Below are 26327 nucleotides of genomic sequence, written 5' to 3' on the forward strand. Positions count from 1 at the left end.
TGCTCAAACACTGAGCTGTCTTGCTGGCCCATCTTGCTCAGTTTTATCTGAGGTCTAGTTCAGTTTTGATACTCAATATCTTTTTTTTACTGGCAGTTCCAGGATCCCCAAATTATCAAAAATATTTTGATGGCTCTAATTCAATGTATTCATTTGTTTATTTATTTAGACAATTCATATACAATTTAATTACAGTTGTCTATAAATTGCGTACAAGAAACTCAACACAATGCTAATAAAAATCAGTTAAAATTGTAAAATCAGAACTCAGTTAAAATGCCTGTTGGAATAAAAATGGAGCCTTCTGTAAGATCCTGTAAGTTCGACAGGAAGGGGGATTGCCTGACCTTTACTGGAAGGAAGTTCCCTAAAATTGGGCCCACAATACTGAACGCAGGTGCATCTGAGCCAGTGGGGACTCCAAACAGTAGTTTCCGCAAAGACCTCAATAACCAAGCAGGGGAATAAGGAATCAGGTGGACCCTTAGGTATCATGTTCTCAAGGGCCTTCTAAACTAAGGCAAGAACCCTGAACCTGGCCCTGTAGCATATGACCAGCCAGTGCAAGGTTTTAAACACTGGACCTATCTGCTGGCGATTGTCTGTTCCCATCAACTGTCTAGCCATAGCATTTGCACCAGCTGAAGCCTCTGGATGAGGCTAAAGGGTAGCCCACATAGAGCACACTGCAATAATCAAGTCTTGAGGCTGCCAAAACATAAACCACTGGGCCAGACTAGGACTGCCTAAGAACAACTGTAGTTGGCATGCCAGCCTTGGCTGGCAAAAGGCACTCCTAGTCGGAGAGGCTACCTCAGCCTCCAGTGATAAAAATGGATCCAGGAACATTCACATATTCCAAGCCTCTCCTTTCAGATGAAGAACCACCTCAGCCAGAAGAGACAACTGGCCAAACTCCCAGACATGGGAACTACCAACTCACAGTGCCGCCATCTTCCCAGGGTTCAAGCTCAGTTTACTGGCCCTCATTGAATCCATGGCTGCGCCCAACAACAGTCCTGATCATGCACAGGCTCTCCTGACTCAGATATTATTCTATACAATAACATGTGCCTGGTCAGCCATAATAAACATTGGGCTCATGTATTCTCTCTCCCCGCACCCCAGTACAGTGATACCTCTAGTTAAGAACTTAATTTGTTCTGGAGGTCCGTTCTCAACCTGAAACTGTTCTTAACTAGAGGTGTGCTTTCGCTAATGGGACCTCTTGCTGCTGCTGCACTGCTGGCACACGATTTCCGTTCTCATCCTGGGGCAAAGTTCTCAGCTCGAGATAACTCTACCAGGTTAGCAGAGTTTGTAACCTGAAACGTTTGTAACCTGAGGCATTTGTAACTCAAGGTACCACTGTATTCATTTAATACCCTGGCTTCAGCATTCCAATCACTGTTTAAATGAGTTCCTCAGTATCAAACCAGGAAAAAATCAATAGTGAACACTTGCAGATACTGATGTCCATGACATGCTGGCATGATGTGGTGACTTAAGAGTGTTGTGCTGTTTGAAAGTATTTTAGGAAACATTAGGTTCTAGATGAAACCAAGGGATTCAGCTGGAATCCTATTGCTTTCAACTAAACTTAGGCAAGTTGTGTCTCTAAGCAGCACCCATTATGTCCTTTCCCAAGCACTTATTTGCTGGCACAGCAAGTCTTAAGATTGGATCATAAAATGTTGTGTGCGCACTCTGATGAGATTTATTCCTCAGTTATGTCTAAGTGGACTTTGGCAATTGCCAAACAGAAGGTATGATAAATAAGCAAGAGTAAGAGGGGAACCATTTTTCCTAGACAAATGTTTCATCAGCAGGAGTCCAATTATTTGTTATAACAATCTTTAATGTGTAATGACTCTGAAGAAGACTAATAACAAAGACTGGTGGGAACAGATGGAGCCATGGTGTTAATTACAGGCACTTAGCTGCATCAGACCCCATGAGTTATTCCTAACATTTCCCACCAGGGAGGAGAATCACTGACTTTTTAAAGTAGCATGTTGCTTACTAAGCTGAGAATATTAAGAGGCAGAACTGGACTAATAAGTAAATCCATACCTCATTAAATGAGTATAAAACTCTATGTTGGATGCATTTTTTGAAAGTGGTACCACACTCCATCTATGAACTGGAGAGAGGCCTGAAGTTCCCCACTTCATTGATGTCAAGATGCACCGATCCATGACTGGTGCAGAAATTTGCCAGATGGGTTGCTCACCAGGGCAAGATGTTTTGAGTATATTACACCGATCCTGGCCCAACTGGCTGCCAAATAGTCTCTGGGCCCAATTCAAAGTTCTGGTTTTGACCTAATAAAGTCTTAAAAGGCTCAGGATCACAGTACCTCAAGGACCAGTTCTCTCCATATGAACTGACCCAAGCTGAGGCCCTTCTCTGTGTGCCCCCTCCATGAGTCCAGAGAGCGACAACATGAGAATAGGCCTTTTGTGCAGTGACTCCCTGTTTTTTTATATTATTATTATTATTATTATTATTATTATTATTATTATTATTATTACATTTCTATACCGCTTTATATTTTTAAGGAAAATCTCTTCTTTAAGAAGAATGCTCTCCCCAAGTAGGATAGCCTGGAGCCTTCATTATGTATCTTTAGGTGCTGGGCAAAAACTTTTCTCGATAAACAGGCCTTGGGCTGATTAAACCATCTATGGGTTTTTAAATGTGTTTGTGGAACTGGAATCAGTTTGTTTTGTTATGTATTTTGTGTTCTCATTTTGTATTTTTGTGTTGCGAACCGCCCTGTGATCTTTATTAACAACAACAACACCACCACACTATGGTCAAAAGACTGATGCACTGGGGAAAAAATGTGTACAGCTCCATTTAATCAATGGATTGAATATATGACTACACTTGCAACTTATGAACAGATTGTTTTATAAACATAGACTTTTCATGGACAAGAATAATGTCCTCTGAAACACATTTATACAAAACATAGTAGGTTAAAAATAAACATATATGTATTCAGATAATAATGGTACCTATTTATTAGGTAAGTATATATGGAACTGTAATTGTTAACTCTTATAATGATGTAGTATACCTTTTCTTTTTTCCTTTTTCACATTTTATTTTTATTCTATGTTGTTCAATTAAACTGTTCTTTAAAAAAATCTTGAACTTCACTCATTTAAACTGTGTGCCAAATCTTTTTGGGCAGCAACTCAAAGGAGTAACCCTGAATCTTAAAAACTGCACTTCAATGTGTCATAGCACATCAATAATGAAAACGACAGAGCAATTAATATGGAAAGGGGTGGTGCCCATTTGGCATTTGAAAACAGCATAGTTAGATCTTTAGCATCAGCTAAAAAAGAAGATATAGGAAGAAAAGCAGTTCTACTTACATCTATAACCTGCTCAGCCACAGCATGTGCTGTAAATGCTCTGATGGTTTACTCCTGAAGGCATACTCTTCCATTGTCTCCTGAGACAGGCAGATGCCAACAACCTCAGGTGGAAGCAAAGCTCTCAGCCTCTGGGATGTTCCGCTCATCAGCAGATTCATTACAGTGGTACCTCGGGTTAAGTACTTAATTTGTTCCGGAGGTCCGTTCTTAACCTGAAACTGTTCTTGACCGGAAGCACCACTTTACCTAATGGGGCCTCCTGCTGCTGCGCCGCCGCCATAGCACAATTTCTGTTCTCAACCTGAAGCAAAGTTCTTAACCCGAGGTACTATTTCTGCGTTAGCAGAGTCTGTAACCTGAAGCGTATGTAACCTGAAGTACCACTGTATTTTCGTTCTTTTCCCCTTAAGCTGTCAAATGTCTTCAGTAATAAACCAAGCAGTTAACAGCTGCATTCCCTACTTACAAGCAAAAAGCTCTGATTAACTCAGTGGCATTCCATTAACAATAATACGAGGCACTACACATTTTCAACAGATGGAGTAACATTTAGCACTGAATTCTTGTCATTCACCTAACAAAGAACCCCAGGCTTTTAAAGCATTATTGATGTATTCATATTGTCTTTACCCCTTATGTCAAAACATGTACATTTTTTGTCACAAGACCATCTGGTTACTTACACTGAAATGTCAAGATCCAGCATCCAGTCAAAACAGCCAGCATGCACTTCATAGTACTGCATGTAGAATTCTCAGGGATAACAACATGTGTCACTAAAACGGAAGACAGATTATATGAAGCCCCAGTAATATTAACTACCGTATTTTTCGCTCTATGAGACGCACCAGACCATAAGACGCACCTAGTTTTTGGAGGAGGAAAACAAGAAAAAAAAATATTCTGAATCCCAGAACCCAGAATAGCAAGAGGGATCTAGCTTCTGGGATAGCTTGCTGTTCTGGCTTATGGCATGCAGCCTCTCCGGGGAAGCGGGAGGAAGGCTCCGCCAAGAGCCACGCTCTCTTTAAAGAGCATGCGGAGCGTGTGTGCGGCTCTTGAAAGGGAGCGCTGGGCAGAGCCTCCCGCTCCGTAAGACACACACACATTCCCCCTTACTTTTTAGGAGGGGGAAAGTGTGTCTTATAGAGCGAAAAATACGGTACTTAAGCCACATATCATGTAAAAAAATGTAAGATGCAAGTCAGATCCCTGTTTAGGAGTCACTGCTGCTATTTCAGGTCCATGGGAAAATGCCATTCAGTGGCAAAAACATCCTCTCACACGAGTGGAGAAATAATGCACAGGGAGAGGAGTAGTTTTCTAGGCTGGCTGCTTTCTACACCCCATGGGGAGTTGATCTCTCTGACCTTGGGGGGAAGGCTTTACGGGGGGGGGGGGGCTGCCATACATCAGCAGACCATCACACAGTGCCATTTGGAACTTGGCTATTATTCTGAGGCTTTCAACATCTCTCTTCAGAAGCCCATAATTAAGTTATTAGACAAGTTTTTAAATGCAGCGGCACATAAAAATAGTAATCAATAAATGATCAACATGATGATGTATATCCTTCTTCTGAAAGCACTCATCCCATAGAACTGAAACAAAACAAAACTAGAATCCTATTGCAGGCATCATTATTCATACTTGGAAAAATTGTGAATGGGCTAAGCATACTGACCCGGAAGTACTTCCTTCCGAAACACAATTATTGTATGCAATCATTTATAACACTGTTTAAAATGCATCATATGGGCCAATTGTAAACTACAAGACACAATGCAGATGAACGTCCAACTAATGACATGATTGCTCTATGGGGGGTGAGGGCTGCACTCCCTTTCTCCAAAAAGTAGCCCCCACATGCAGCAAGGTTCACAGGAATTTTGAAACTCAGGGGCTTGTATTCAATGTAGCAGTAAGATTTTTTTCATCTGCACAAGCCTTTCTGCTTTTCTGATGAAACCATTTCCCTAGTCCTCTGCCCCCTGCCCAACACACTGTTCTGGGGGTTCTCCTGACCTTCTGGGGTAGATATGGGAAGGTGGGGAGGAGGGGGAGGAACTCCCACTGCACTCGTGGGAACTGTGCTGGCTTCGGCTAGTGCAACAATTTAGTTGAATATGGTCCATAGAAATGACAAAAACGGGAAAGGATGGGAACCAACTAGACATATGCAAAGAGCTTTTCTGGGTTTACTGTGTAATCCTATGCATGTTTATTCAGAAATAACTCCCAGGAGAGTGTGCATAAGATTGTAGCCCTCATTTTGTAAAGCAAATACAGCTAAAATATATATCCCCTATTTTTTCAGTTCATAAAATCCAGGTCTAAATAAAAAGCTCTACACAGGCCATGATGCAAGCTTGCCAATTATGAGTAGAAAGCGCTTCCAGAGGTGCAGAAGAGGAGGAAATATTCCTTTCACCAGCAGCCCAAAGTGTGGGGAGGGGGAGAGCTGAAAAATCCACTACACTTTAAACCCTGTCTATAATTGCCCAGAGATAGGAGGTCTTTGAGAGATGAACTTTGGCCTGATATCTCAAGGAAAGTGAGGAAATGTCCTCAGAAATTAGAACGTTTGTGGCTGTTTAGGACTCTTTGTTTGTTTAACTAAAATTATTAAATTTATATACTGCCCTTCAGCTGAGAATCACAGGGAAATTTAAAGTATAAAAACACAAAAATATATAATATAATAGCAAACAAACACTACCCCCGTTTGTTAATTAATTAATTGTTAATATTTTAATTAACATTTTGAAAGTGAGGTTCTTAAGTCCTTGAACAAACTAAATTTAAATAAAAAGGGCAGAGACAGTCATAAAACTTACCTGTGCTGTTAAATGCTGTACATATTCTAGCTTTCAGAACCTTTGTCAATTTGCTCAACAATTGCTGCTGAACTGGATTAAGACCACTTCCAAGGAGAACAACAGGTCCTTCTCTCGGTTGATTTAGGCTTAATTGCTTTGCAAGGACAAAAAGGGGAAAGTGTCAAGTCCTACATAAAGCCAGCATCTTTTCCTTTTGAAGGAGCAACTAATCTCTACTTGACATTTCTATTAAATAAGAAATAACTATTTTGACATGAACATAATTCATGGGAGCACTGCAGGACGTAAACAGACAGAAAAACAAATATTGATGAAATCTAACAAAGCAGCACTAAAGGGACAAAAAGGGTCTTATGGCAGTTTCCAGTCATTTAAGTTTTACATAGCTGGCCTTCTGAACCTAGCAGCAATTTTAATAGGAAGATATGTGAAAATGTCTTGGTGAAATTCAATGGTGTCTGTGAGTGAGCAGAACACATTTCTGCTTGTGTTCCTCCTACTGCTTCTCCACACACACCAAAACCTACTCTGGAGGATTGGGGGACCCAGAGTAGATTTTGGGAAGAGCAGTGGGTTGCAGGGAGGAGGAAAGGAAGGAGACATCCCACTGCAAGAGATGAAGTCTGTCACATGATGCTGGATTTCATTGCCTGTGAAAATCAGCATAAAATTATGAGACAAAATACACCCATACCAGAAGGCAGAAGTGTAAGCCAGGGACAGCCAACGACTGGTCCCCAATGCAATCTTACCTGGTCCTCAGTAACTGAATCAAGGTGCATTATTATTAATTACATTTATATACGGCCCTTCAACCAAAGATCGCAGGGCAGTTTACAGTATAAAAATTCAAAATACACCACAAAACAACAACAACTAATAATAACAACCCCCACAGACACATTTTACAGGCCATAGATTGCTCAGCCAGACAAAGGCCTGAATGAAGAGGAATGTTCTTGCCTGGTGCCTATATAGATGTAGCTAAGAGTTTGCATGTCATTTCAATGGTAAGAAAAATAAAATAGTTTTGCAAGATGTAAGAAATGGAGCTATTGAGTGCTGCCTTTTTCTTCATTTCACATGTACTGTATACGTAAATACAAATAATTGTGTACAATGTTATGCCTGGGCTCTTGTAATACACTGTGGCTGGGCCTTGCTGCTACGTGTTATCACCTTTTTAATGGCTCCCGATCAGTCATGAAGCCTCAGTTTAGGCAGAATGCAGACAGTAGCCATCCCTCGTGTAAAGACCTGAGCAGAATGAATTTTGCCTCCCCTGAGAATGTCTAGCACAAGCTAGGCTCTCCACAGATACAGCTGTCGCTTCTTGCAGTCAGTTCTGTGACCTGTGGCAACTCCATTCATGGAGATTCCAGTTCATATGAGGACACATTCATGAGCATTTAATGATAATTATATGTATAGTAACATAAGGAACTTGATCATTTTAAGCAAATGATGAAATTGTGCAGGACTTTTTTAAAAAATGAAGCTGGCTATCCCCTCTATCAGTACATAAAAGAATCTAACTCATGCAGATTCTTACAGCACCTAACCTCACACATTACATTTGCTTTCTCACATCCTAGGCAGTCATTTTGAAGGTAAGTGATTTTGAAACTGTCTGCATGTAGCTAGATATCACACCAACACTGCAAGTAGCTATGAAGCCACTATTCCACTTTACTGGACTGTTCCATTAAATAGTATTGTCTGTTATGGCATTAAATGACATATAAATTATCAATACTTTCCCAGAGAGGAATATGTATTATGGCACTATCTTCTTTCCAAATACCTGTGGGGAACAGAAGGTACAAACTTTGCCAGGTTTCCAAAACATACAGGGAGCCTTCACAGATGATGGAGGGTCCCCACTCCACACAGTTGCCCTCCATGAGTTGATGGTGGTGGAAAAAATGGTGGAATGGAGGCGGAGCTAGCACACTCATCCCACGGTCCCATTTTCCAAACCCCAAAAGGCAGCACCTAAAGACAGCTGCTGCTGGCAGCATAAGGACAGACCACAGCAGCTCTCTCTTAGGGCCAGAGGGGTGATGTATCCACTGGGCAACGTCCACTGCCTCATCGGGATCTAGGGCTCCATGACAGGAGCGCATTCAGCAGGCTTTTGAACTGACATTTGCTTAGCCACATGTGGTGAATCAGAGGGGCAGTCTTCTGGTGAACAAATAGTGAAACTTCTATGGAACAGTGTTAAGTAGTTATGGTACCCTCTTTCAGGGTGAGTTTGCCAAAAAAGATTTTAAAAACATATGTATACAGTACGTCGGTAAGTGGACTAAGAAAGCCTTTGGGGGGAATTCATTGCCAAAGAAAGTCCACTGGGTCATTTCTGTGATGGCTTTGACCTAGTTAGCAAAGAAAACACTTTTGCTAGTTGTGTGGAATTTTATGACTCTTGCATTCATAGTGCTGCTATTGGCTATGCTATTCCCCTTAGTATTTAGCTACTTTACCTGTTCCTAATATGTTTGGATGCTTTTATATTATTACTACCCTTGTATTGGTTAATTTTTTACTCTGTTTATTGATTGGCTATTATTTTAAATGAGGTTTTATGCTTCTGCTTCACAGATTGCCACCTAACTTCTGTTGTTTTAGTTTTTGTGTGGCCTTTATTGTTAAAAGCTGCCTTGAGTGCTTCAATTTCTGCATTATGCACAATCAATAAAGCTAAGTTTAAAACATAATTCCAAAGTTCAGTTTAAAGGAGTTTTAAAGGTTTTAATACTTACTTCTGGACACTGAGTAGTAGTAGAAGAGTCATTCTTTGCTGGGAGCATCAGAAGTGATTTCATATTTTCTGTTTCAGCATAATCCACAGGTTTGTGACCAAATATATTACTAATAAAACAAGGACAGATGGATTTCAAGTAAATAAGGGTTGTGACTGAACTCTTAACTATCTGGAAACAGTTGCACTATGTATTTTCTGCCTTCTTAATATGCCGTTTACAGCAAAATTGAATGAAAACCCAATTAAAGCACTAAATTTAGGACAGATGGATTTAGCATAACAAGCGGCTGCATTCACCATAAAAAGCAGGAGGTGGTACACAAGCTTGAAACTTTGTAATTAAGTCATTCCTTGCCAATGATCTACTGTTTGCACACTCATCATACACTGATTGGAACTTCTGATATGGTGGGAATTCAAGCTTTAAAAATACAGAGAGTGTATTCACTGGATCAGAAAAAGGAAAACCATTTTCTAGAACACTTGCCAAGAGTTTTAAGTGGCTTTCATTCCCAAGTGGTCCTGGGCTGCGTCTCGTTTCCTTTTCTGACTGAGCTTGGAGGCATGGGGCTCTAAAGGAAGACCACCACCCAAAGATCCACACTGCCATCTGCTCCAGCTCAGCCACCAACTTGTTTGCTCTTCTAGCACACGCAGCAGCCCATGAACTCGGCTACTGCTTAACAATTTTACTTAGGACTTGGCTCACATCTCATTTCACAGCGTTGCCAGCCCCCAGTGACATCAGTAAGACAGGAGCAGGTTATATTATAAATGCATCTGATGAAAACAGCAATGCTTAAAATCCTTTTCACTCTTGGGAGTTTCAAACCACTAAGGACTGCCGTGTTGCCTCTATTTCAGTATAAATCACCAGCACAGTCATTTGGCCTCACTTTAATTTAGGGGCTATATTTAACATCAACTGCTATAATAGACTTCAGATGACATACCCAGAAGAGAAAGCAAATATTAGTTTACGTATAAAAGCACTGGCTTAACACCACAACAGATGGCATGATGCTTCTATCTATGAAGTGCTTTGACATATTGCTATAGCATCCTCATAGTAGGAAGGAGGTGGGGGCGGGGGAAGAGGGAGGGAGGGGGGGAGAGAGAAAGAGAGAGAGAGAGAGAGAAGCATAAGCTCTCTTCTTTCACTTATGTCAGGGGTGGCCAGGAAAACCCCGTTTTGGGGGGAATTCAGCTTGAAGTTGTTGAGCTTTCTTTAGTGAGGAGGAAAGCCCCGTTTTTTAGGGGTTAAAAAAAGCTTTAGGGAGGACTTCCGTTTTTGGGGGGGTTAAGGACAAGGGACAAAGGGGTAAGGTCACTCACAATAAGATCGCTATGGATGAAAACAGCAGCACAGAGAAAGCTTCGTCTTCCCTTCCAGAGATCAAACAACAATGGAGGGCGGGCCGAGGGGGCGGGGCAGGAGTCAGTTTTAGTGACGCTAAGGAAAGGGAGCCAGAGATCAACTGTGATCTACCAAAACCTTGCAGGGATCTACCAGTAGATCGCGATCGACCTGTTGGACATCCCTGACATGTGAAGGAAGAGACCACAGCTCAGAAGGGTTTAATCCCTAACATCTCCTGTTAATAGTCTCTCGAGGGGCCTGAAGGAGTTTGGATTTGATACCCCGCTTTATCACTACCGGAAGGAGTCTCAAAGCGGCTAACATTCTCCTTTCCCTTCCTCCCCCACAACAAACACTCTGTGAGAGGTGAGTGGGGCTGAGAGACTTCAGAGAAGTGTGACTAGCCCAAGGTCACCCAGCAGCTGCATGTGGAGGAGCGGGGAATTGAACCCGGTTCACCAGATTACGAGTCCACCGCTCTTAACCACTACACCACACTGGCTCTGAAGCTTCAGAAAGCAGCTCCCATTGAGGACAGATTATACAAGGCCAAAAGGATCAATTCTGCGATTCTACATACTTTCACCTGCAGGGGTGCTGCAGCATCCACAGATGCTCCCAGCCTAGGATCAGTGTTTCTCAAACTTGGGTCCCCAGCTGCTGTTGGATTATAGTTCCAATCATCCCTGACCACTGATCCTGCTAGCTAGGGATGATGGGAGTTGTGGTCCAACAACAGTTTGAGGAAACACTTGTCTAAGTGGACATTTTGATCCAGACACTTACCAAGTAAACACCACACATTTTGCATTTTATTTCTTCCACCTTGGAACCCAAGGCAGCATACAGAGCGGCCAGCCAGCCAGGTACTGACCAGACCCACATCTGCTTAGCTTCAGCAAGGTAGCAGCCTCATGTGCCTTCGGATCATACTCTGAATCACTATGGACCCCACAAGCAGAATTATGCCCATGCTCCCAGATTACAGGCAGGCTCTGGTGCTCAAGCAGTTGAAGGTATATTCGTCAGATTTATTTAAATCGTGCAAAATATTTTGTAAAAAATAGTAAGAGAAGAATTAAGGAAATCAGTGTGGTGCAGTGGTCAAGGTGCTGAGGAGATCCAGGTTCAAATCCCCAATCACTCATTGGGTGACTTCGGGCCAGTCACACACACAGCTTACCATACCTCACATAGTTTTCATGGCAGGGGAGCAAGGAGCAGGCAAACACACAATATCAAAGCCATGCTTTAATATTTATATTTATATTTATTTAAGTATAATATGCAGTGTTGATCATACTCAGAGCAGACCTGTTTAAATCAATGGAATGAAGTCTGCTTCAACTTGGACATCATTTTAAAACATTTATTATCAACAACTATAAGACTACAGAATGGATGCAGACTCAGTAATCTATGTAAGATGAAAAGGACACAAGGCCAACAAGGAAGATTACATTGCCTAGATGGTAGGATATTGTTAGCTTTACCGAATGTGTACTCGATAAAGAATGAGGTGTTCAATTCAACCCTCAGTTTAACAATTAAGGATAATTTTATGTAATTACATGAGGAATTCGGCACAAAGTTAACTTACTACGTGACATATCTTGTATATATTTCCTAATAAAAACCTAGCATTGGCCAATGCTAGAGGTAGCCCCTTAAGCTAGGAGAATCTCTGGTGTTGAATTTTTGTATTGCAGTTCAGAGCCGCGTTTTTAAAATAGCATTGTGAGTGAGAAGTCAACAAAACTGCCATGGAAGGCATGTACTGCCTATGACTGAAGGTAAAATATGAATATTATTAACTAGCAGCAACTTTAAGAACTATGAATAAAACATTTGTTGGACAAGTTCATTGATTTTGTTATGTCAGAAAGAACCCAACCAGCCACCCCACTTTGAAGCACAGCAATTTATAGGTAGGGATCTATGAATGATCATTCAGATGACAAAATGATCTCACAACACTAAGGTTATGGGCAGACAGAACAGAGTTGAACCGGGCCACCATTTTATTTTCCAGTTTTCATGGGATTTCACTGGCTGGATTTAAATGGACTCACACCACATATGAACCACTTTGCAGAAAATACCGTATTTTTTGCTCTATAAGACTCACTTTTTCCCTCCTAAAAAGTAAGGGGAAATGTGTGTGCGTCTTATGGAGCGAATGCAGGCTACGCAGCTATCCCAGAAGCCAGAACAGCAAGAGGGATTGCTGCTTTCACTGCACAGTGATCCCTCTTGCTGTTCTGGCTTCTGAGATTCAGAATTTTTTCTTTCTTGTTTTCCTCCTCCAAAAACTAGGTGCATCTTGTGGTCTGGTGCGTCTTATAGAGCGAAAAATACGGTACTTCCCCATTCCACACAGTAGTAACTCAGTAGCAACTATGCCACAAGCAGATAAAAGTCCATGGCCATAAGGGGACAGAAAATGTGGCCAAATGATATATGGAATCGCAAGGTACAGTCAAGTGAAAAAGACAAGTTTCCAAGCAAAGGGAAGAGGTTCCTTCTTCAGATTTGTTGTTAAAAGCACTATCTGGTCCTAAACAAATGCTCCCAACGGCTCGACTGTGTTCAAATTCAAACTTGCATTGGATGGAACCCATTATTCTATGCAGAAAAAAGGGAACAAGACAGCTTTTACCATTGTTAAACTTATTGTGCATGGGGAAAAACTGGCAAGACAGTCCATCTGAGTGAAAGCCTTTATGAGCAACTGAAATTGCAAATGCAGAGAGCTAATTTTTCACGTCACTTGGCTGGCTGTGAAGCAAGACAGACAGGAAATTCAAGGGAGCAAACACATTTTAAAAATCCAGTTATAAAATATGAATTAGCTATGTGCAGGAGATTAACTTTAAAAAAATTAACTAGGCCAACAGGGCAATTAATAGGTCCACTGGTCCATATAATATTTTCTATTTGTAGCTTCACATCTCTGCTAAATGGAGAAAAGGTTAAAAAACTAGGAAAGCCGTTACTAAAACTTGACAATTTCCAGAGAAACATACATTACAGTGGATGCTCGGGTTGCGAACGTGATCCATGCGGGATGCACGTTCTCAACCCGCAGCATTTGCAACCCACAGCACTGCTTCTGTGCATGCGCGACCACCAAAACATGGAAGTAACCTGTTCCGGTACTTCCGGGTTTCAGTGCATCTGTAACCCAAAAAAATGCAACCTGAAGTGTCTATAACCCGAGGTATGACTGCCTTCTGGCGTTTTCTTACAGAATAAGTTTTTTTTTGGTGGGGGGGGGGATTAATCTTTGCTCTCTTCATTTAAGTTCCTGAATAAACCTTTTGGTTTTCCTCATGGAAAACAAGATGCATGTGCTTAAAGCCTATATAAGCATGCAAGTTATTATACTGGTTGGGATCCAAAGAGCTACTTTAGGCATATCAAAGAGTTTAGACATACCTAGCACACTTTTTCTTATTACCTTACTTTGACCAGATCACAATCTGCTTCCCTCGGTTTCAGGCTAATGGCACCAAGGGTTGCTGTTCCAAGGGGTGCAAACTGAAAGTGGTCTTGTACTCAGAGAACTCGTTTTTTTACCTCTCAACCTATGTACTTTCTATGTCGCTACTGTAATGTTGCAATTCCTATCATTTGTGTTAAAATTATTTTAAGACCTAAAATTGTATTTCAAATACATATCTATGTGCAAGCATAAACACACCCACACCCACAAACACACAGCCCTTTATTAGTAAATCCCAAACCAATAAATACATGCTAACTTCTAAAGGTCTTAGGGCCAGTTTCAGAAGTAGTACAGGTGACTTCAACTATTTGGGAGACTAGCCACCGAGCATGCTAATTTAACATTTTTATATAGTTATACCATTTTAATATATGTATTTTAGTATTTTACATTGTTTTAACTCTACAATTAATAGTATACTTAACGTATTGTATTGTGTTTTATGTGCTCTGTTTTCTTCCTATCTTCTCTACTAGTTATTGGCCAAAATAAATATATATCTATGCTCTTTATCACTTACATATGGCATTTAGAAGGCATTGCCAAACAGTTATTTCCTGACCACTAATGAGAAATTAGGTCTTTGGGGTGGGGGGCGCTATCAAATGCAGGCTGGTCATTGACACCAAGAGGTGACAACAAAGAGAAGTCACTTCAAAACCTGCATTTGAAACATTTCTCAGGCACAGTGTTCACCACAATCAGAAATGAAGAAGCATACAGAAGTACTAAGAATTTATATAAACACACTAGAAAAGCACAAACACATTTTTAAAAGGCACCTGAAGGCCCGATATTCTTAAAATAGCTAGATTGCTATTTGAAGAGCCTGGCTCTCGTGGTGCAGGCACTTGCAAATGCAGGGAGCCTGATGACAGCACAGGCAGGCTGAAGTAGCATATTGTTCCTCAGCAGGGACAGGTAAGAAGCAATATTAAGGTGCAAGACATTTGGGGCTTTCTAAGTTTAAGGAAGAGAAACGAAACAGAACCACCCCATCAGATTTTTCATCTCCCTTTGAAGAAAGGGAGTTTGCTTTCCCTCCTCATCTCTCCCCATACCTTCTCTTCCTGTGTTATGTCTTTCAGATTGCAGGTCTGAGGAGGGCAGGGATTGTCTTATTTCTGACCTCTTTAAGTCACTCCAGGAGCCTTTTTTTCTCCAGGTGAAGAGTGGGATAAAAATGCTCTAAGCAAAACTAATAACATGACATAAAGGTCCCTGGGAAGCTTCCAGCAAGTCAACTTCCTGTCAGGTTTTTCTTCCCTGAAGGGGTAAGCCTGTGACTTGGCTATACACTTTCAGACTACAGCCGAGTGTCCACATGATGAGATGTCCCTCAATACAAATTCCCATCACACAGAAAATGAGGGGAGGAATTCAGCTTGCCAGATGGAACAATCCCCTCTCACCTCCCCCTGTGCGCTGTTCTGGGGTTTTCTTGGCACACACCCCTGAACAAATTTCAGATGGAATGGGAGGAGGAGAGCCCTGTTGTGTTAGTGGAAGTCCTTGCACTCGCTGCTACCAGGATTTGTTAGCTGAATCTCACCCACGATGTCTGGGTCACATAAGGGTCTGGTGACTTCTGGTTCAGTGTATCTGAAGAAGTGTGCATGCACATGAAAGCTTATACCCAGAACAAATTTAGTTGGTCTCTAAGGTGCTACTGGACAATTTTTTATTTTTTTCCCAATTGCGTCAGACCAACAAGACCACCTACCTGAATCTGAGGTGGGGATGACGGCATTGTTCTAAGCCTAGTTTTCTCCCTGGTTTACTATGTATAGGATTTTTTTTAATTAGAGGGGAAAACATTCTACCTGCAGGATGAAGCAGTGCACTTCAGTCATGTTTACCACTTCAGAATAAAGGTGGTAGGTTCCCCAAGATTCCTGAACACCAGGATCTAATGGTATGCCTCCAGTCATTCATTTGAAAATACAGAGATAAATCCATTTCTCCTGTACTCACACTACATTTCGAGAAGCTCCATGCAGAAGCAGCAGTTCAACAATACTTGTATGTCCATTCTTGACAGCATCGTGAAGCGGCAAATCATTTTGATACCCAGCCGCATTCAGGAGTGCCCCATGTTGTAGCAACAGCTCCACGACCTCCTTATGTCCATGATTACAAGCTTCATGCTAAGTGTTGAATTGGATAAGAGCAAAACACAGAAGAAAGCATTAAGAACCTGCATTATTAAAAAGTGAGTCTTGATCTCCATGACAATGCATGAGAATTGCTCAAAGGAAATTTTTTAAAAATCACTACATTTACTCTCAAAGAAGCTTACAACAATTAAAGGTCATCGATTTTAGGAATCTTTGTTACATAAATGATGGGAAAGGTATGTGAACGAGCTCAGTCTGGCAGTAAAAATGAAGTCATTTTAATACAACATCCATCATAAATGGATTTTTACAGCTAGCAATGATGAACACAGACTACTTCTAAACTCAATTTCCCTTGAGTTTGAAAATGCAATACAAAAGTATATCAGCTGTCACAGACATTGGCCTCGTTTGGATGTTAATGATAAACCATGGCTTCTTGTTATGAGAAATGAGCTGCAGTGACCTTCAGACTCGCCTGTTCTCTACTTCCTTCTTCCTCTGGCATGGCTAGTAGGAGGAGGAGGAGGTTTGGAAGCTTGCTCTTCCACAGTTAAGTGTTACATCTGAATCAAGACAACTGCAGCTAGTCTTAACTATGATTAGGTTAAATTAGCCAACCTCAAACCCATGAGACCAGATTGTTTTAATTAGCCGCAATTACAATTAATGACAACTTAACATTAAACTGTGGTTAACTGACATTGGAAATTAAAAGCTTATGAACTCCTCTCTAACTGGGGAGCACAGAAATCCAACGGCTCACGTACATAATAAACCACTGGATATAATCATGTCCAAACTGGCCAATTCCCTGTCCTTGATGACTGAGTGTTTTTACGGCAACCAGCCATATCTGCAAGAATTCTGAGAATCTCCTTTTAAAATTGTTTCCAGTACAAGGAAAATCTGAAAACATAACAACAGCATGTGTTGTTAACGAAAACCATCAGTGCATCCTTTGTAGATACTGTACTCAACACTGTGTTTCCTAGGACCAAGTACTTTTTACTTAAGCTCTCCCTTTGATGCCAACATAATGCCTTTCAGCTGTTGCTGGCTTACAATTCCCATCACAACTGACCATTCATTAGGGTAGTGCAGCTGATGGGAGTACCAGATGGGCTACCCATGACTCGAAGTTCTAGAAAGCTAGTCTACTGTAATCTCTTACACCAAACACAACAAAGACTACTGTAGTACGAAGCAGACGGTTATAAAGCCTTTAGCGTGACATGACCCTTTGCAAAGTAGAGCCCACTAGCCCTGTTGGTCCATCTCATGAAGTGGACCATAGTCTGGGAAAGCTTATGGAACAACAAATTGCAGAGCAGGGAATCTCTGTATGCTAGTTTTGAAGGGGAACTGATGTGTATCCAACACACACGAAGCCTCACATGAATGAGCGTCTTCATCTTGTGTGGGTCCCCTATCCATCCAAAGCGTCTATGGGAACCATGCTATTCTAAAACCAATGAGCCTGCTGCCTCATATCCCAAACTGCTGATTTACTGGAGTACTGAATTAAAATCCAGCAAAGCTTCAGCATGATCTTTTCTTGGGAAATCATACCAGCCAAGGCATTGTCATTTGAAAGGTGATGACAAAGCCACTTTTTCCATTTGAAATGCAACAGAGAGCGAGAGAAGAAAAGTGGCACAGAATGAAAAAGAATGAACATGCTTTAAAAACTTGATATTTACCAGTGGAGTCCATCCAGCATAGTCTTTAACATTGGGATCTGCTCCACTTTTCAGTAAGTGCTTAACAGTAGAAAAATCACCCTAGAGGAGAGGAGGGAGGGAACCATTTAATTCTCAAGGAAATGCAACACAAAAAAGCACCTGTCAGGAAGGAAATAAAAACTCCAGCCCCCCAAAATCAGTTAATATGAAAAGTTGAGAATTACTTATAACTGTCTCCTTGAGGCCGCATTTGTAGAATCATAGAATCATAGAATCATAGAGTTGGAAGAGACCACAAGGGTCATCGAGTCCAACCCCCTGCCAAGCAGGAAACACCATCAGAGCACTCCTGACATATGGTTGTCAAGCCTCTGCTTAAAGACCTCCAAAGAAGGAGACTCCACCACACTCCTTGGCAGCAAATTCCACTGTCGAACAGCTCTTACTGTCAGGAAGTTCTTCCTAATGTTTAGGTGGAATCTTCTTTCTTGTAGTTTGGATCCATTGCTCCGTGTCCGCTTCTCTGGAGCAGCAGAAAACAACCTTTCTCCCTCCTCTATGTGACATCCTTTTATATATTTGAACATGGCTATCATATCACCCCTTAACCTCCTCTTCTCCAGGCTAAACATGCCCAGCTCCCTTAGCCGTTCCTCATAAGGCATCGTTTCCAGGCCTTTGACCATTTTGGTTGCCCTCCTCTGGGCACGTTCCAGTTTGTCAGTGTCCTTCTTGAACTGTGGTGCCCAGAACTGGACACAGTACTCCAGGTGAGGTCTGACCAGAGTAGAATACAGTGGCACTATTACTTCCCTTGATCTAGATGCTATACTCCTATTGATGCAGCCCAGAATTGCATTGGCTTTTTTAGCTGCCGCGTCACACTGTTGGCTCATGTCAAGTTTGTGGTCAACCAAGACTCCTAGATCCTTTTCACATGTACTGCTCTCAAGCCAGGTGTCACCCATCTTGTATTTGTGCCTCTCATTTTTTTTGCCCAAGTGCAATACTTTACATTTCTCCCTGTTAAAATTCATCTTGTTTGTTTTGGCCCAGTTCTCTAATCTGTCAAGGTCGTTTTGAAGTGTGATCCTGTCCTCTGGGGTGTTAGCCACCCCTCCCAGTTTGGTGTCATCTGCAAATTTGATCAGGATGCCCTTGAGTCCATCATCCAAGTCGTTGATAAAGATGTTGAATAAGACCGGGCCCAAGACAGAACCCTGTGGCACCCCACTAGTCACTCTTCTCCAGGATGAAGAGGAACCATTGATGAGCACCCTTTGGGTTCGGTCAGTCAGCCAGTTACAAATCCACGGAGTGGTAGCATAGTCAAGACCGCATTTTACCAGCTTCTTTACAAGAATATCATGGGGCACCTTGTCAAATGCCTTGCTGAAATCAAGGTAGGCTACATCCACTGCGTTCCCTTCATCTACCAGGCTTGTAATTCTGTCAAAAAACGAGATCAGGTTCGTCTGACATGACTTATTTTTCAGAAATCCATGCTGAGTATTGGTGATCACAGCATTCCTTTCTAGGTGCTCACAGACTGTTTGCTTAATGATCTGCTCCAGAATCTTCCCTGGTATTGATGTCAGACTGACTGGGCGGTAATTATTTGGGTCCTCTCTTTTCCCCTTTTTGAAAATAGGGACAACATTTGCCCTCCTCCAGTCTGCCGGGACTTCGCCTGTTCTCCAGGAATTCTCAAAGATGACTGCCAGTGGTTCTGAAATCACATCTGCCAGTTCTGAAATCACATCTGCCAGTTGTAAACTGTTACAGTATCTTTTTTTTTGTACCTCTTAGTATTAACATTTCCCCTCTACACTCAGTGAAAGGTGTCTTTATTTGCAAAAATAATTTGATGGAGAAAGGACACAAGCTTTCAGGTTACAAAGAACACTGCAACGAATACTAGAAAGAGCCAGATCTCCACTGTTTAGAGAGGGAAGATGGGTACCTGGACTCACTACAGAACACGGGTGGCAAACCTTTCTCTGCAAGGGCTGAATTACAATGAGGGTGATCTGTCAGGTGCTGCATGCAAGTAGGCATCTTGTTCTGCAACCGGCCCCCTCTTTCTGTCACCCCTTTAGCTCCTAGTGGACAGATTCCTTTTGCTACAAGTTTGAACTACTTGCAGAGAGGGCTTTTGAAATCAGTCCAAGAGCCACATATGAATGGACTATTGGTTCCCTCTGCTGTAAAACAGAGTTAGCAACACTGCAGCACAAGCATAATGTGTGGGAATGCCGATTGCGATGCGGCATGACCCCACACACCTGGCCTATATAATCTCCAGTGTGCACTCCTGCCTGAGACTGCTGACAGCAAAGCCCCCAAAGGCACTGGGGTGAAGGACTGCTTACGTATCACAGGGCTCACTGGAGTGGCACCATCCCACACTTCCAAGCTTATGGTTCACTTGCCCAAAAAGACTGGCACCTGCAATTCTCACCCTTGCCCCACACTTGGCAATGGAAACTCACATGAAGTGAAGCTTATTTGAATTAGAAGGAAGGATCTTATTTTTTATAATTAAAAAAAATGAACAAAATAATTAACTGGGAAGAACAGTCTACATTATTATTGTTTGGGTTCCAAGTTAGGCATGTATTGCTCGTTTTGCCAACCTGATGCTCCCCTAATGTTTTGGACTACCCACCCCAACTGATGGGTTGAATCAACATTCATCCACACTGTACAAATCACCCTAATGTCACTTCTGGCAGTTCCAATAATTCAGAACTCTAACTGGGCAGTTTAGCATAGATGTATTCTTCACCAAGTTAAAATCAACTGTCGTTTCACTGTTTGTCATAAAATAAAGCGTCTTTCATCAAAGTATCCCCCCCCCAACCAATAAAACCCTACCCAATCCAGAATACCCACAGAAGTGTTTGCACACATTATGCAATGAGCCAGATTGCACGATTAAAAATATAGGCAGAGGAAACAAGATAGTTTCTGCTTAATATTTCAGTGACTATCCATAGTGAGATGGCAGCACTCCTTATCTTACTGGCAGTTATTTTAACCAAATAATTTCATTTCCATCCTACGATAATGGAACAAAATATTCTCATGATAAACTGAAGCATGGAGTGGGGAACCAAAAAGCAGGATAACCGTTACATTTTCAAGTAATGACTATACTTATTACCTACAAACACTTCTGCATTCTGCTGCAGAAGGCACCTAGCCTCTCTCTCAATGACTTCTACATATAACATACGATAGGAAGAATTAAGTAGCACCTGCACCAATCAATCAAATCAGTGAAAACAAAGATGGCATCTATGTTTAATTTTTAAAAATGGTGGTGGTAATTCTAAAAGGTTTAAAATGTTCCTCAGGTATGAACTCTCTACTTGACGCCTCTCAGATTCAGTTCCCCTCACTTGTCTGCAATAAGAAGCCATTAACCTTCTTCTTCCTCCCTTTTTTCTTTTGTATCACTCTAAGCCTGTTTTATCTTTTAATGTCTGTACAGCACTTAGAAAAGCTTGGGCATTTTATGAGCAAATAAAAATAAGAGCAGCAGCAACTTACCATACATGATTATTATACATATTACTCCAACAAATTTGTTGGGAATTGTCTTTTCATCTTCTGGGTTGATTTTATTTTGTGTTTTGGCCTTGTTGCCTTTTATTATGCTCATTTGTTGATTTTAAACTGTTTGTGTTGTGTGGATTTATTTTATTTTACTTAAAAAACAACCTTCAAACTGTTGTCTACTGCTCTTTCCCCTTTGGTGAAAGGTAGTTAAAAGTATTTTCATACAGTGCTTTTTCTGTGGCTACGCATACTCCTAAACATTTTGTGAATCTTTGTACTTTTGTCCATTTATTGTATTTATTTTTCCCAATTTGAACTATAAAATGGTGATTTTCTTGAGTCAAAATGAGAGTACCCCTAAACATTTTTTTTAAAAAAGCACCGTATACACACACAAACATATATATAATATTCAAATACTATAAATGTGATGGGAAATGAATGTAGCAGAAAAGCAAAACAACAACAACAACCCAAAACTGATGGGGAAAGTCCAGGGGAGATCCTGGATGGGTCAGGAGGCACCCTCTCTATATAGAAATATACTGGTTGCATGACCTGTTTTCTGCTCCTGTAGACACTGGATACAAGCCCATGTCTTATCTCTATTTCAAATAAAATAGTGAGAGTTAAAATACTCTGTTTTTAATGTGCTATTAATGAGTTTACTATTCAAATATTAAACAAAAGCTATTAAGAACAAATAGGATTTATTTTAATCAAGGGTGTCTCAAAACCCATGTTAACAGCAAATACTACAACCACAATTAAGAGAACTAAATTCCAAATGAGGTGCATCAAGTTGCTACACCAAGAAACAGGGTATTGTGCAAAAATCCACATTACAGCAATTCCTTTATTGGGCTAATCAAAATATCACAAAATAATGTGCAAGCTTTTGAGTTCTCTAGAACTCTTCAGTAGGCTTTATGGTAAGCAGACTAATTTGGTGCTAAAAATTTTGTTTTGCTGATCTTGAAGCCAGAAAGCTGAAGACTGCATTTGGTCACAGTCTTAAGATGGTATGCCAGAAGTGTAGCAAACGTTCAAAGTGATGTTCATATAGATGCTATGTTGCACCAAGGCCTGCTAGAACAAGAAGCAAAACAGTGGCCAATCATCCATCTCTGGAAACACAAGGTCTGTCTCCATCCTTAGGCAAAATACATAAATTACTCAGTAGCCAGAATACAAGAATCAAGAGAAACAAAGCTTGGGGCATCTTAAACTAACAGATTTGTGGCATCAACTTTTCATTGGCTACAGTCATCAGATATATAAAAAGTATAATCAGTTGTCATATATGTACAATACAAGTGAGGGCTGGGGAGATGCTAACTGTGGGGTCAAAGGTCAAGAAACACAAGGGTGCTGTCTGCAACATCTATGCAAAGCTAATTTATAGTTTGAGGCAACTGAGAGACACAAGATCTTTCTCCCGCTACTGTTGTTGGCATCCATCCGTCTCAAGAGACAGTGGAGTGCGCCTCTGGGGGTGAAGTCAAACGACTGCATTAGCAGCACCAAACTGACCTCACTGGGGTGCAGGCCTGGCCAGTGTGTATGGAGGTCCTGGGCTGCCCAGACAACAGGACTTAGGATCAGAGTTTTCCTTCTCCTAAGCTGTTCCTGAGGTATGGCCACGGTTCCATGCTGACAGCTTCTAGGAGCCAAAGGTGAGAGCTGAATGCAAGGTAGGGACCAAAGGTGGACAGACTACTCCAGAAGGAGCATGGCATACCTTAGTCCAGAGGTACTAGCCCTCCCCTATCACCCTATACACCCCTCTCTCCCACTAGGGGGTGTTAAAATTAACATGCTACTGCCTTGCAAGAATTGTTATTGCCAAATATTATCATCTGGTCATTGTTCTCATCATGCATACATTTGAAGTTCGAACAAAAATATCAGACATGGCCTTTTCATCCCACTTCAGGAAGTGTTTGTAATGCGGCCTGGAGAGGGCTGTGGAAGGTTCCAATGGGCAGGATATGGACTGCAATGGGCTCAGATATGGACTGCAATGTTGATATGCACTTTGCAGATTAGTATTCAGTAATAACTTATTTTAATTTTTATATTAGGTAGATGCTGATACATTTAAATGTGCATAAATAGCAGGGTGTGTGTGTGTGTGTGTGTGTGTGTGTGTGTGTGTGCTTGCATTATGAGTAGATCACATCTCAGAGCATGCAACAAAAAGGAGCTTCTTTTCCAAAAATGATATGGGGAAAGAAACCACACACCTTGCGTAATCTAACCTGTACATGGTAGTTAACATTAAACAAAAGAAGCTTCGAAAAAAGCCATTACTCAATCAAATCTAGATTGTCCATAATGGTAAAGTAACATAGCTGTGTGAAATTCCAGTTGAAATTAAGGGCTATTGTGGCTGTTTTGCAGAAGCAATAAGATTGCTTTACACACCACTTTGTGGCATGGTGGGGGTGGGGGTGGGGAATGAAAGTTCTGTCTCCCAAGCAGGAGAAGCACATCTCCAGAGCAGGGGGCACATCTCCCCCTTCAGATATGACCCAGAAGCATGAGTCACTTAAACTTCCTCCATCTGCTGCTTTTGGAAAATGTCAGCAGCGGCCAAAGAAGTTGCAAAAGCTCTCACAGGAGCCATCCCTTTTCATTTTGTATCTTTAACAAAATACATTCAGCTTCCTTAGGATGGAATATATTATGCATGTTGAAATTCAAATCCATGGGGGAAATGTGCGTCAGGCCTTCATCTGGCACATACAATGAGCTGCTTGTTAGAAATGAAAACAATTCAGGAGATCATCTGACAGTCTACTGCTAACATGTTAGTCCAGCCCATTCCTGACATAGAGCCACCTCTACATGTTCAACTGGCTCTCCCCTGATTCTTCTTATATATGCACTACACAAACAAATGAACAAAATAACTAGGAGAGAAGCAACCTCCTCAAATTCCTCGTGGCTTTCAGAGACACCACAAGAAAGAATGAAGTGCCTGTCAATAGGTTAGAAATGAACTGCTCTGATGCCCTCCAGATGTTTTAAATGACAGCCCCAGCCACCTGTGCTAGCTGGGGTTGATGTGAGATTTTATCCAAAATATGTGGAGGGCACCTGGCTGCCAAACAGTTGGTCCAGTCAGAACAGGACAGTAAGTGGAGAGTTGTAATGGCTGGCCAGTTGACAGCTGGTAAGTTGGGTTAGTCTCTAACATGCAATGAAACTAAAGTTCAGAATTCAGAGGCATAAAATGGCAAACTTACAAGTTCAAACACACCCTGAATTCATTTTGAGACAAAGCACAAACACAAAAAACTCATGGGCCTGGGTCATGAATTTGCTGGAACGCATACCCCACCACTAGAGGCACCTCTTTCCCACAAATCTCCCCAATGGCTGCAGCAGAGAAGCGGTCCCTCTGCATCTTTTCCATCCGTCTTTAATGTTACAAAGGCAGCATCCCAGGCATTGCACAAAATATAGTTCCACAGTGTTCCTAAATTCCTAGCATGGAAAATAAGCTTTCTAAAGAAGCACAGTGTGATGCTGCCATTGCAGTATTCAAGAGGCCACGGAGGAATGATAGCCTGTCACCACAGCAAGATAAGCTTTGGGTGGGGAAAGAAAGCTGGAATGGGTAAGGGGCTGGAGCTTTGACAGGGCGGGGGGGTGGGCGGAATGAGGTAGTTTAAATATTTGGCCTCCTTCACACTCCTGATTACAGCAGAGGCTATATTTAGAAGTGGATCGGGGCAGTTGTTTTATGATCTTTGGGTAGGCAGCACACCTTGTATTAAGATTCTGAATTGGTTTAACTATCTAGAACACATTTTAAAATGGTGCATGTGTCTATAGCGAGAGGAGATCTCATCCAGTTTCAATGCTCATCCTCATTAGCAGCTGCGGGGGATCACACTTGACATCTTAGTTGATTAAAAACATCCCAGAAAGCTGTTAACCTACCCTCAAATGAAAGTAAATATTGGTGAGTGAAGTGCATAAAATTATGGGGCACAAACATCAGTAACTGGGAGCGAGAGTGCTATGTTACATTTATGGGCCTTCTGCTCCTTTTATAGATACATTAAGCTGCCTGTTAGATGTTGCTTTGATTCAAAAAGGCTGAAATTGTAACTGAGAATCTTGGTTTGTCACATCGTAGCCTAAAAATGACAACAGACACTTAAATGGTACTCGACCCTTAAATACATCACTATTGCAACAAGATATTAAAGTTCTCTCTCTTCGCACATTACGAAGAAGCAGAAAAAACAAGCACAAGTGACTAAAATATTCAGTTTTCATTGCTTCTCATAACTTCTGTGAATTGACTCAGAAGATAGTTAAGGGTGTTATTTTCTCAGTATTTATAGAATAAATTTGACATGTATACCACAATGAACTTTTTTAAAAGGTGCAACCACATAGTCAGAGTTCATAGCAAAGTGGAGACACCATAAATATTTTATTGGAGAATGAGTTTTCTAGGTCTACAATGCATGTGTTTGTTTCTCAACACCACAATGTGGTTTGTTTTATGACCAGAGGGGACTCCATGCACATGAGTATCTAAAAATGCTGAGGTCCTATCTGTAAAAATGCCTCTTTCTAACCATGAACAGATGCAGCAAAAATGCTGTTTGTAACAAATGCTCTAGAAATGTGTCAGTGTACATGTTTTTTTATTATTTGCTTTCTTAACTGTGACACAGATGTAGATTATGTATGCTGTCCCATACACATACTTCTACTAGCAAATTAAAAATGTGGACCACAGAATGATGGAGTTGTGAAATGTGCCCCTATCTGTCAAGGGAGGGGAGGGCAGTCACATTGGTTTGGCAGGTGGAGAAAGGTGCATCATGGACACGTCAGCAGTACAATGGCCTGCTTCTATAGGGTGAAGATGGGGGGGGTCATTCACATCCCTTATTCCTACTGAGTGTGTAATGGGCAGGGGCATGAGAATAGCTAAAGACACTGGGGAATATTAAACACGAGCCTGCATGTCACAGGGATTGCACCTACGGTGTCCGCAGCAGCCTCGGAGTGACCAAGCACAATATAAGAACTCAAAACAAAGAGTGACACTCCAAACAAACTTTT

At 41.4% G+C, this 26327-nt stretch overlaps 1 protein-coding gene across 2 annotated transcripts in view; it reads right to left on the minus strand.

The window, feature by feature from the left end:
- Positions 1 to 26327, minus strand: part of BARD1 (BRCA1 associated RING domain 1) — a 56607-nt gene that overhangs the window by 5243 nt on the left and 25037 nt on the right. For both annotated transcript variants that reach the window (XM_083628693.1, XM_083628694.1), the window contains 5 exons: positions 17688 to 17768; positions 15842 to 16014; positions 8998 to 9106; positions 6230 to 6365; positions 4076 to 4168 (listed from right to left, as the gene is read on the minus strand). In XM_083628693.1, coding sequence (XP_083484819.1) covers positions 4076 to 4168; positions 6230 to 6365; positions 8998 to 9106; positions 15842 to 16014; positions 17688 to 17768 — 592 coding nt within the window. The remainder of the gene's footprint in view (positions 1 to 4075; positions 4169 to 6229; positions 6366 to 8997; positions 9107 to 15841; positions 16015 to 17687; positions 17769 to 26327) is intronic.

Source organism: Podarcis filfolensis (genome assembly GCF_964270895.1).
Source record: "Podarcis filfolensis genome assembly, chromosome: 1".
Classification (NCBI taxonomy): domain Eukaryota; kingdom Metazoa; phylum Chordata; class Lepidosauria; order Squamata; family Lacertidae; genus Podarcis; species Podarcis filfolensis.